The sequence below is a fragment of the Phycodurus eques genome, chromosome 4 (assembly GCF_024500275.1).
Source record: "Phycodurus eques isolate BA_2022a chromosome 4, UOR_Pequ_1.1, whole genome shotgun sequence".
Lineage (NCBI taxonomy): Eukaryota > Metazoa > Chordata > Actinopteri > Syngnathiformes > Syngnathidae > Phycodurus > Phycodurus eques.
Window position 1 is genome coordinate 20488778 of NC_084528.1, and position 12106 is coordinate 20500883.

The 12106-nt window shown below is 41.0% G+C and overlaps 1 protein-coding gene across 1 annotated transcript; it reads left to right on the plus strand.

Annotated features, from left to right (window-relative positions):
* Window positions 1–531: 531 nt before the first annotated feature.
* Window positions 532–8886, plus strand: prpf31 (PRP31 pre-mRNA processing factor 31 homolog (yeast)). Its single transcript, XM_061675680.1, has 14 exons — window positions 532–827; window positions 1365–1580; window positions 2035–2095; window positions 2705–2788; window positions 2870–2967; window positions 3625–3731; window positions 4951–5120; window positions 5204–5361; window positions 6553–6642; window positions 6820–6947; window positions 7062–7134; window positions 7235–7363; window positions 8551–8649; window positions 8728–8886. The coding sequence occupies exons 2-14, from the start codon at window positions 1365–1367 to the stop codon at window positions 8836–8838; spliced, it is 1524 nt and encodes a 507-aa protein (XP_061531664.1). The 5' UTR covers window positions 532–827; the 3' UTR covers window positions 8839–8886.
* Window positions 8887–12106: the final 3220 nt, after the last annotated feature.

Genomic DNA, 12106 nt, shown 5'->3' on the forward strand with positions numbered 1-12106 from the left:
GCTGACAACAAGTCCAGGGTGTACCTCGCAACTCGGCGTATGCGCTATAGAAAACAGATGAATGGATTTTACTGTAATTCTTACACAACTTTAATCCATTTTGCCTTTTTCATTTATTTACTTTTTAAATTTATTTACTAATGCTGCATATATATAATAAACTTGCAATGATGGCTTTATTTTAAAAACAGATGGATATGGTTAAAGTGTTAAAAAGTGTATGTAAAGTTTATTTTTATTTTTAAAAATGACTGGTTAGCACATCTCGCTCACAGTTCTGAGGACGTGGGTTCAAATCCGGCCTCACCTGTGTGGAGTTTGCATGTTTTTGGGTTTTTCCCGGGTACTCCGGTTTCCTCCCACGTCCCCAAAACATGCATGCTTGTTTCAATTAAGACTCTAAATTGCCCATAAGTGTGAACGTGTGTGCGGATGGTTGTTTGTTTCTATGTGCCTTGCGATTGGCTGGCGACCGGTTCAGGGTGTACCCCGCCTCTCGCCCAGAGTCAGCTGGGATAGGCTCCAGCACGCCCGCGACCCTTGCGAGGATAAACAGTACGGAAAATGAATGGATGGAGATTTAGCCAAGATCATCCAAGATTTATCCGAGATTAACTGTCCGACAGTCAATTTCTGACTTCATTTCCCATAAAGCCATGTGGCTTTGATGACGACATTTCCACGCGACCAGCATCATCCAGTGGCAACATTTTGTTGGGGGAAAGAAGGCAAAACTAGGTGTTTTCGGATAATTTAAAAGGATTTGAACACTACGAAGGACGTCCGTGTGCTTTTGTTATCAGTCTCCCTGAATTTAAACATTCGAGGTAAGTTAATGTGCCTTTTGAGAGGGTTTATTATTGTTAGCCTGCTACGATTAGCCAACGTTTGCTGTCTAGTAAGGCTAGCTGTAGCAAACTAAACGCACGATTATAGCTTCACAAGTAGTTTATATGTTGATTTTAATTCCGTATTCGTTCCTCCTTTGTGTTCTTTGTTCTAGGTTCTATTCATTCAGTAGTCCGTAGTTGTTGGTGGTTTAAAGTCGTCCGTGGTTGCTTTCTTAGGCTTATTGACTTTCAACTAAAGGCAACTACTGTATATACTTACAATACTGTGACCGTGCTGTGCATTGAGCGTTCCATATAAACATAACATGTATTGTATCCATAATGGCCTAGTAAATAGTATGTTAAAGCATATTATTTAGGCCAAACTTACAAGTGTCACAGATTGTCATGTACAGGGTGCAACAGAGAGACTGGTAGAGTCACAGAAAGGCATAGAAAGCCGAATATCCCAACGTTTTTTTCTTTTTAGTAGTAGTTTGTGTATATCGTCACCATGTCTGCCTGGGCGTACAGATGTCTCTGGCCGACGAGCTCCTGGCGGACTTGGAGGAGGCTGGCGACGAGGGTGAGGATGGCTTGTACCCAGAAGGTGAGGAAGGCGACAGCGATGGAGAGGCCTCGCAGGGGAGGAACGACGGCAGGCTGGAGGACATCCCCGAGGAGATGGAAGTGGACTACAGTAAAGCGGAGAGTGTCGCGTCCATCGCCAAACTCCGCAATAGCAAACAAGTACGTTTTATGACGTGAGATGAGGGTGGCAAAATTCCAGGAATTTTCAAAGTTGGAAACTTTCCATTGGAACATTGAAAAAATCTTTTAATTACGAGGGATAATCTTTTTTTTTTTTTTTTTTTATATGTGAGGGGGGTCCCACACATAATGAATAAACGAATGGGAGTGAACCAGGATTTCACACAGTTTAATTTAAATGTAGTTGTGGAAAATAATCCCAGCATAATCCTGACTAGAACAACCACACTTCATGCAAGTACAATTGAGCATGAAGTGTTGCCGAAAGGGTTTAGCAAAAAAATGCAGAGGCTAATCTTGAGATTAGAGAGAGGAAAAAAAAAATCTTGAGAAAATTTACCTGAAATTTTCCACCCCTTTGTAACCCTAATGTGTGATTGTATTGAAATGTCTGTTGTTGTGGTCATTTGCTAATAATGCTGCTGTGTTAAAGTTTTCAGACATCATGGAGAAGATATCAGGATATGTCGGAAAGCAACGCAAGAACTCAGATGGTGAGTGAGCTGAAGGCCTAAGTACAGTGTGTAAGATTTTTTTAAATTTCAAAATATATATATTTTTAGGACCAGTAACAATGTTCCCACAGAGCAGAGAAAATAGCTAATTTGATAGAATAGTTTGTTTGTGTTGCTGCTCCATGTGTGTTAAAGTAGTAGTTGTTTTGAAAGTTTGTAATTTTGCCATTTTAGCTTTTGTTAGACAAAATTGTATGGTTTGGCTGAGCATGTTGTTGTGTTTTTTAAACTCCCCAAATTCTTGAATAAGCAAGCATAAACTGCCAATGAGTATTTTCAGAGTTGGTTCTCCCCGCCGAAAAGAATTTTGTTTTTTTAAAATGTGAATAAGTGAATCCACGGGTGCTGAACTGCGACTGTGCGAGGGTCAAAAAAGTAAAAGTGTGTTTTAATAAATTTAAATGTGTTTAAAGCTTGTAGGAGGGCTAAAACTCTTTCAAAAAGATTTTTTTATATGGTCTTTCTCAAACATTGATTTTCACCCATCGTGGCTGGATCTAGAACATAAACAGAGGTTCAGTGTATATCATTACCGTTTACATTTAATTCTGCCGTGTTTTTATTATTATTACTTTTTAATCCGTACAGTGTCAGGCCCTGTGGAGGCCGACCCAGAATACAGGCTCATCGTAGCGGCCAATAACCTGACGGTGGAGATCGACAACGAGCTCAGTGAGTGTGAACGATCCTCTCAGAACGTTCACGATTTCTCAGTTCTGTTCTGCTAAACTGATTTCTCGTCTTTCTCTCCAGATATCATTCACAAGTTCACACGTGACAAATACTCCAAAAGGTTCCCGGAATTAGAATCTCTGGTGCCGGATTCTTTGGATTACATCCGCACAGTCAAGGTGAGAATAGAATAGCAAAGGATAAGCCTTTTTTTTTAGTTCCACAGTGAGGTAATTCTAGATTTTTTTGCAACAAATTGGACACCAGAATCAAATTAATTAATCAATTAATTAAATTAATTGACAACTATTTTGATAATGGATGAATCGTTTAGAGACCTAGTTTACCCCCAAATTGTCCAAATCCTAAGAATTTCAGCCTCTCTACAGTAAATAATCTCAGTTTTCGCTAGTCCTCTGTGAAAGCGGACTGATTATCTTTGTGTTTAAGCAAAATAAGACATTTGCAAACATCTGCTTTACTTTGGACAACATTTTTGCCTATTTTTGACATGTTAAAGACCAAACCAGTAACTGACTCTAAATTAATGTTTGTCAGTTTGAAATAATATTGTTTTCCCGTTTTTGAATAAAAGGGAAAATGAAATTTATTTTATTTTTTTATCAGTCATCGATTAATCGAAAAAATAATCAACAGAGTAATCGATTATTAAAATAACCATTAGTTACAGCCCGATTTGACTTCCACTTGTATCAGGCAACGAAAGCAGCAGTGCATATGCCAACACTACCTGAATTATAAATGCTAAATAATTATGCAGATGTGAATGGTGAACCTACTGACGAATATTTTCTACTCTTTGTGTTGGTCCTCAGGAGCTGGGAAACAACCTGGAGAAGTGCAAAAACAACGAGACTTTACAGCAGATCCTCACCAACGCCACCATCATGGTTGTGAGCGTCACAGCCTCCACCACACAAGGGTGAGTTACGCACGTGTCGTTTAAACTCTGCTGCAGGCAGTGCATCGGCCACCTACAAAAAGTAGGCTACATGAAGAAGCTTGCAACAAGCTTTCTTACGATAATAGGTGCCTTTTAAATTCCAGTTTTTCTTCAAACACAAATGTCATAATTCTCAACGCTAATACAAATCGTTTGATTTCTTATAAAACTTTGCAATTGAAATCAGTTTTTTATTTTTTTTTCCATTTCATTGTTGGGATGCCCAGTCACTTGTTAAAATGTAAAAAGATGAACAGTTTTTATAAAGTGTAATTACTGTAGTACTCGTGTGTTGGACGTGTGCCTTTAAGGGGTGTGGCCTAGTGAGTGACATCAGAAGGAATTAAGGTTTATCCAAAAAGTCAAAATTTTCCAGTTGCCTAAAAAACACATTTCAGGCAGGGAGCTCAGCAAAACCTTCCAAATGCACGTCAGGATTCCCAGGGTGATCCAACAATTAGGGGAAAAAAATCAAAACACTTCTAAGGGGTTTTATTTTTTGTCAGTTATGTAAGGCTTGTGCAAGAAGTCAGATTTTTGCCTGTTGTTGAACTAACACTTTTAGTTTGTTTATTTATTTTTTTGCATTTTACACTTTTTAAATTAAGTTATGAAATATATATTACATTTTAAAAACAGAAGTAAAAATATTTAACCAATAGAATGTAATTGAAGGTAGATAAGAACCGTAAGGATAACGAAACAAATTTATTTGTGCATATTTGTTTTATTTTAGGCGGCACGGTGGACAACTGGTTAGAGTGTCAGCCTCACAGTTCTGAGGACCTGGGTTCAATCCCCGGCCCCACCTGTGTGGAGTTTGCATGTTCTCCCGGTGCCTGCGTGGGTTTTCTCCGGGCACTCCGGTTTCCTCCCACATCCCCAAAACTTGCATGAATTGGAGACTCTAAATTGCCTGTAGGTGTGTGAGTGCGAGTGGTTGTTTGTTTGTATGTGCCCTGCGATTGGCTGGCAACCAGTTCGGGGTGTACCCCGCCTCCTGCCCGATGATGGCTGGGATAGGCTCCAGCACGCCCGCGACCCTAGTGAGGACAAGCGGTTCAGAAAATGGATGGATGTTTTATTTTATAGAAAATTTGGGATATTTGCTGTCGCACTTCGGCTTCTTTCCTCTATGCTGAGTGGACGCTCGTTCCAATGATGGCTAAAATATTCCCGTGAATATTTTTGTGCGCAGGTCTCTGCTGAACGAGCTTGAGCTGAAGCAGCTGGAGGAGTCGTGCGACATGGCTCTGGAGCTGAACCAATCCAAGCACAGGATCTACGAGTACGTGGAGTCCAGGATGTCGTTCATCGCCCCCAATCTCTCCATCATCGTCGGCGCGTCCACTGCCGCCAAGCTCATGGGTCAGCCTCCTTCCTCCCTTTCTGCGCTTCTTTTTTTTCTTTTTCTTCTGTTCTGGCCACTTCACACCCCTCTCTTACCTCAGGTATCGCCGGAGGTCTCACCAACCTGTCCAAGATGCCCGCCTGCAACCTGATGCTGCTGGGAGCTCAGAGGAGAACGCTGTCCGGCTTCAGCAGCACCTCGCTGCTCCCTCACACGGGCTTCATCTACCACTGCGATGTGGTGCAGACGCTACCACCCGTAAGCAATGGTCGCTTTTGAAATAAAGGTTTAGGCCTGCAAGCCCGGTAAAAATAACAATACAAAATGCACGGTGTTAAACCTTTAATTAGGTGTTTCCCCGCTATATTGCGGCAAATGACGATCTCACATTTATTTTTCAACCAATCTTTTACTCAGTGTTTTTACAGTCAATCCGCACGTAATTGAAGCCTGCCCCTTAAAATTTTCATCATCACCTGTAGATGCCACAAGATGGTGGCCAAGCACTACTTTTGTCTAAATGATTGTCCTCAACTCACTTCAACATTTCCTTGGTGCCAAGATGGCATCGAAGCACTACTTTTGTCTAGAGCTCTGCAACTCAGGGCAACATAGTTCCTTAGTAACATAGTACCAAGATGCTGCAAGGTGGGAGCGTAGCACTACTTTTGTCCAAATAAAGCTCCTCAACTCACTTCAACGGAGTTCCTTGGAACCCAGATGGTGCCAAAGCTCTTCTTTTGTCTGTATGAAGCGCCTCAACACATGTCATTTCTGGTTACCAAGTTGCCACAATTTGGCACCAAAGCACTCCTTTTTATCAAAATGAAAGTCCTCAACTCACTTTATTCTATTTAGTTGGTACCAAGATGGTGCCAGAGCAATACACTGAACCCCTTCATATTTGTGGTTTGGCATTCGCAAATTTGCCTAATCACAGATTTTGTGTGTGGGGGGGGCTCCTTCTGTTATTTGTTAAAAAAAACTTGCTTATTCACTATTTGTGCTCAAGCCAAAACCATGTTTAATATAAAACTATTGCTTTTGGTGCCATTTAATGACATGCTGGTGTCCAGTACCTACAGTATATTGAAGTGATCTGGAGGAGCTTCATTTAGTCAGGCCAGAGGGTTTGTCTAAAAGAAAAAAAGTTTCTTTGTGATACCTTGAGGCAATTACAAACCCTTTTTGGGTGGGTGTCAATTACTGGTAGATTTTAGCTATTCACGGCAGGGCTTGGTCTCCATCCCTGTAAATAGTGGCCGTTCAATGCCTGAGCACATAAAAAGAAAATAGATTAGTTTTTCAGTGAATAACAAAAAATAGATGAGCAAAACCACTTTTTATACGGTCTCTCTATATCGCATATTTTCACCTATTTCGGGTTGGTCTGGATTGTATTGCCGGCGATAAATAGGCTTCACTGTAGCTTTCGTTTCTTGTCTGCAGGACCTGAGGAGGAAGGCGGCCCGTCTGGTGTCTGCAAAGTGCACGCTGGCCTCAAGAGTGGACAGTTTTCATGAGAGCTCTGACGGCAAGGTGAGCAGGGACAATTGTACTGAGCACACAAGAGCTTGTATCAGAAAGTCTGCCTTTATGACCTGTTTCTGCAAATAGTGGACGCGCGAGGGGAGGGGGGGGGGTGTCTGTTACTGGGTAAAAAGATTTATAGAAATATAAGGCCCTCATACCCTTAAAAAAGGACACTTTGTGCAGGTGGGTTACGACCTGAAAGAAGAAATTGAGAGGAAGTTCGACAAGTGGCAGGAGCCTCCACCCGTCAAGCAGGTCAAACCTCTGCCCGCTCCCCTGGACGGGCAGAGGAAGAAAAGAGGAGGCAGGAGGTACACACGCAAACCCACGCCTAATATAGAAGAGTCATTTTATTTTCTTTAAAGCTGCATGATGTCGTCGATAGCCACTGTGTCCATTTCAAGCCTCCGTGTCTTTGTGTGAAGGTACCGAAAGATGAAAGAGCGCCTGGGCCTCACTGAGATCAGGAAACACGCCAACAGGATGACCTTTGCGGAGGTATGCCAACACGCGTCCGCCATCTTTATCACACGCCTCCTAGGGTTTATTTTCGCTCTCCTGCTTCATGAGTGAGGTTCGTTTTGTTGTCGTGCGGCAGATAGAAGACGACGCGTACCAGGAGGACCTGGGCTTCAGTCTGGGTCAGCTGGGGAAGAGCGGCAGCGGACGCGTCAGGCAGGCACAGGTCAACGACGCCACCAAGGCCAGAATCTCCAAATCCCTCCAGGTAAGGGCAGCAGCCAAGCCTTACAACGTCAACATGGCAAATCTTTTTTTCTACATCACCAATATCTCATTGAAGTAGATGCAAAGTAAAAAAAATAGAACTACTAAAAGCTGTGCATAGTTTTTTTTTTTCTTCTTCTTCATTTTTATGTCATCAGAATTTAACATTTTTACAAGTTTGGTTCATTGTGGCTGTAGAATGAAAAAATAACGTGTACGACTATTACTACCATTTTTATCCAAGACACAAACAAAAAAATCTCTACATTTCTCTCTACATGAAATCTACATGTTTTATTAAATATTGCATATTTGCAAATAAGTTAACTATTGAAAAACAAAGTAAAGTAAACCGACGGACCCTGTGAAGCTGCATGACAACAATAGAATGGAAACAGGTTTGGACAGCAATAAGCTCACCAGAGGCCTTTAAGTGTGTGAGTGCTTTAAGTGTGTTTATAAATGTGTGTTGTGTGTTTGGGGGTGGTTTATTAGTGTATTCTGCGTGTGTGTATTTGAAGTGTTTTGTGTTTAATTGCATTTTTTGTGTGTGTCATGTTTCCTGTGTTTTAAATGTGTGTTTTGTGTATGTTTTAAATGTATTTTGTGCGTGGTGTTTTCTCTTTGTGTTTTCTGTGTGTGTTTTTTATGTATTGTGTTTTAATTGTGTGTGTGTGTTTTGCATTTATGGTTTTTAAGTGTATTTTTTTCTGTATAATGTTTTTAAAATGTGTTTTAAGTGTATTTTGTGTGCAGGCCTGTGTAGTGTGTTCCCTTTGTTTGTGTGTTAGTTTTTTGTGTATTTTATTTGTAGTTTTTTTTCCTTTGGATTTTAAACATTTTAATTGTATTTCGTGTGTGTAGTTTCTTTAAATGTGTGTATTTGTTTTGTGCTGTAAAAGTGTCAGTTTTAAAATGTGTATGTTTTAGAAGTACACTTATGGTGTAAGTGTATTCATCATTTATTTTTAATTATTTTATGTATTTTTAAAATAATTAAAACAAAAATCTAATGTAGATAAAATGCATTTTAATTAGTACTGATTATCTTGAGCATTTCCCTTTTTCACAGTAAGAAATTTCTGGACTTTTTGAGTGTCTTGAAAGGTGCTGAGATGTAAAAATCAACCACAATGTTGGTAGAGTATTGTCGTCTGAATGTGCTCGTATGTTGTGCTTTGGCAACAGAGGACGCTGCAGAAGCAGAGCGTGACGTACGGCGGCAAGTCCACAGTGAGAGATCGCTCGTCGGGGACCAGCTCCAGCGTTGCCTTCACTCCTCTACAGGTGAACATGTTCGCCAAGTCTCATTTCCCCGAGTGCCAGCTCGTGTTCAATATTTTCACCATTTCGTCTCACCCGCAGGGATTGGAGATCGTCAACCCGCAGGCTGCGGAGAAAAAGGTGGCCGAAGCCAACCAGAAGTATTTCTCCAACATGGCAGAATTCCTCAAAGTCAAGAAGGAATCCAAGTGAAAGCTTTTTTTTTTTTTTTTTTTTTTACTTTTGTTGGCATTTTAATATCAATAAAATATGTAAAGGTTTTTCTTGTGTTAACTCCATATATGTTGACTCATCAACACAAACCCATGCGATTTGTCAAAAGTATTTATTGAAATGTGTACAATCCTGCTGGAGAACCCTGACATCTCCCATGCAGAGCCGTGACGACTGTCAACACTCGCCTTCCCTTCCTGAAAAAATATTCATGATTTTCCTTTTGTCAGTTAACACCTCTTCCCAATAAAATCTTAACCAATCAGCTACTTTTACACAGAACAAATGTCACTTAGTGCACATCCGAAAGGTTCCATGAGTAATTTTTTTTTTTTAAGGTGGGGGGAATCAAATAACAGTGACTGTCACCTTCATCAAAGAACAGCTGGAGATAACGATTTTTAGGATGACTTTTTATACACAGGATGCATGTAAACAGTTTCAGTGCACATTCACTTCGAGTGAAGAGCGGGATTATGGCTCAATCGACAATATAATGAACATTTATAGAGCCAGGGTGGGCAACCCATGTATGGCCCCCCCAGATAATTAAAAAAAAAAAAAAAATCTACAACCCCAATTCCAATGAAGTTGGGATGTTGTGTTAAACAAATAAAAACAATACAATGATTTGCAAATCATGTTCAACCTATATTTAATTGAATACACTACAAAGACAAGATATTTAATGTTCAAACTGATAATGATTATTTTCTAAAACAATAGTTTAACTTAGAATTTTATGGCTGCAACACGTTCCAAAAAAGCTGGGACAGGTGGCAAAAAAGACTGAGAAAGTTGAGGAATGCTCATCAAACACCTGTTTGGAACATCCCACAGGTGAACAGGCTAATTGGGAACAGGTAGGTGCCATGATGAGGTAGAAAAGGAGCTTCCCTAAATTGCTCAGTCATTTACCAGCAAAGATGGGGCGAGGTTCACCTCTTTGTGAACAAGTGCGTGAGGAAAATAGTCAAACAGTTTAAGGACAATGTTCCTCAACGTACAATTGCAAGGAATTTAGGGATTTCATCATCTACGGTCCATAATGTCATCAAAAGGTTTAGAGAATCTGGAGAAATCACTGCATGTAAGCGGCAAGGCCGAAAACCAACATTGAATGCCTGTGACCTTCGATCCCTCAGGCGGCACTGCATCAAAAAACGACATCAATGTGTAAAGTATATCACCACATGGGCTCAGGAACACTTCAGAAAACCAATGTCAGTAAATAAAGTTTGGCGCTGTATCCGTAAGTGCAACATGAAACTCAACTATGCAAAGCAAAAGCCATTTATCAACAACACCCAGAAACGCCGTAGGCTTCTCTGGGAAAACTGTTCTGTGGTCCGATGAGTCCACATTCTAAATTCGTCCATCAATCCATTTTCTGAGCCGCTTATCTTCACTAGGTCGCGGGCGTGCTGGAGCCAGCTATTATCGGGCAGGAGGCGGGGTACACCCTGAACTGGTTGCCAATCGTAGGGCACATACAAACAAACAAAACCATTCGCACTCACATTCACACCTACAGGCAATTTAGCGTAGTCAATTAACCTACCATGCATGTTTTTGGCATGTGGGAGGAAACCGGAGAGCCCAGAAAAAACCCACGCAGGCACAGGGAGAACTTGCAAACTCCACACAGGCGGGGCCGGGGATTGAACCCCGGTCCTCAGAACTGTGAGGCAGATGCTCTAACCAGTCGTTCACTGTGCCACCACATTCCAAATTGTTTTTGGAAATTGTGGACGTCGTGTCCTCCGGGACAAAGGAAAAGAACCCTCCGGACTGTTATGGACGCAAAGTTCAAAAGCCAGCATCTGTGATGGTATGGGGCTGTTAGTGCCAATGGCATGGGTAACTTACACATCTGTGAAGGCACCATTTATGCTGAAAGGTACATAACAGGTTTTGGAGAAACATATGCTGCCATCCAAGCAACATCTTTTTCATCGACGCCCCTGCTTATTTCCGCAAGACTATGCCAAACCACATTCTGCACGTGTTACAACAGCGTGGCTTCGTAGTAAAAGAGTGCGGGTACGAGACTGGCCTACCTGCAGTCCAGACCTGTCTCCCATTGAAAATGTGTGGCGCATTATGAACCATAAAATACGACAACGGAGACCCTGGACTGTTGAACAGCTGAAGCTGTACATCAAGCAAGAATGGGAAAGAATTTCACCTACAAAGCTTCAACAATTAGTGTCCTCAGTTCCCAAACGTTTATTGAATGTTGTTAAAAGAAAAGGTGTTGTAACACAGTGGTAAACATGACCCCGTCCCAGCTTTTTTGGAACATGTTGCAATTCTAAGTTAATGATTATTTGCTGAAAACAATAAAGTTGATCAGTTTTAACATTAAATGTCTTTGTAGTGTGTTCAATTAAATATAGGTTGAACATGATTTTCAAATCATTGTATTCTGTTTTTATTTATGTTTACCACAACATCCCAACTTCATTGGAATTGGGGTTGTAATTTTGACAAACTGATTGGCTGGCTACCATTGGTCAGCCACCGCTATAGGAAACTGATTACTGGTAAACAGTGACGAGGTTCCCCACCCTTGCTTTCTAATTTTTAAGACAGAGGTGAGGGCTTTTTACATTCACCCGCCAAGAATCAACATCCCAAATCCTCGTGTAAAGATGTACTGAATGTTGCACACCTTTATTCATATCTCACAAACACAAAATCCATGATAATAATAATAATGCAGGTTTAACTTAAAAACAAACTTTATTGGTAAAGAGAGAGGGAGTCAGAGACCAGTTCAATTGCATAGCAATTTAATCCAAGTCCAATAAGGACGCTATCCCTGTCACAGGGAGAGGCCCTGTGGTCGCTGCTCTCAGTCGACGTTTTGCCTCTCCTTGTTGTTTAAATGGACCACGACAATATCAATAAAACTATTGATAATCGCTCACTATGTCTAATAGTGACCATAACAGGCATTCACAGGGTCTTGAAACGAAGCCAATCCTAAACACCGTGACTAAAATGTCCACTGTGCCTCCCCATTCTCGACCAGAAAGTTACAGTAAATACAGGATGGGCAGTTTACTTAACAATGAAAAGTTTTTTTGTTGTTGTTTTTTTTTTAATGTTTCGTGTCGAGTCAAAAGGGAGTCTGGAAGAAATAAAGAACAGAAACGATAAGAAACATGCATTAGAGGGAGGGTCGGGCTTTCCTAATGCCACATACTGAGTGTGCACACAAACAGGCACAAACGCACGCGTC

What these genes read in the sequence shown, in the direction of transcription:
- prpf31 (XM_061675680.1), top strand. Translation starts at nt 1,365, where the DNA reads ATGTCTCTGGCCGACGAGCTCCTGGCGGACTTGGAGGAGGCTGGCGAC. An exon ending in GGAGATCGACAACGAGCTCA is followed by an intron (nt 2,789 to 2,869) that starts GTGAGTGTGAAC and finishes CTTTCTCTCCAG; the next exon opens with ATATCATTCACAAGTTCACA. An exon ending in ACAGGATGACCTTTGCGGAG is followed by an intron (nt 7,135 to 7,234) that starts GTATGCCAACAC and finishes GTCGTGCGGCAG; the next exon opens with ATAGAAGACGACGCGTACCA.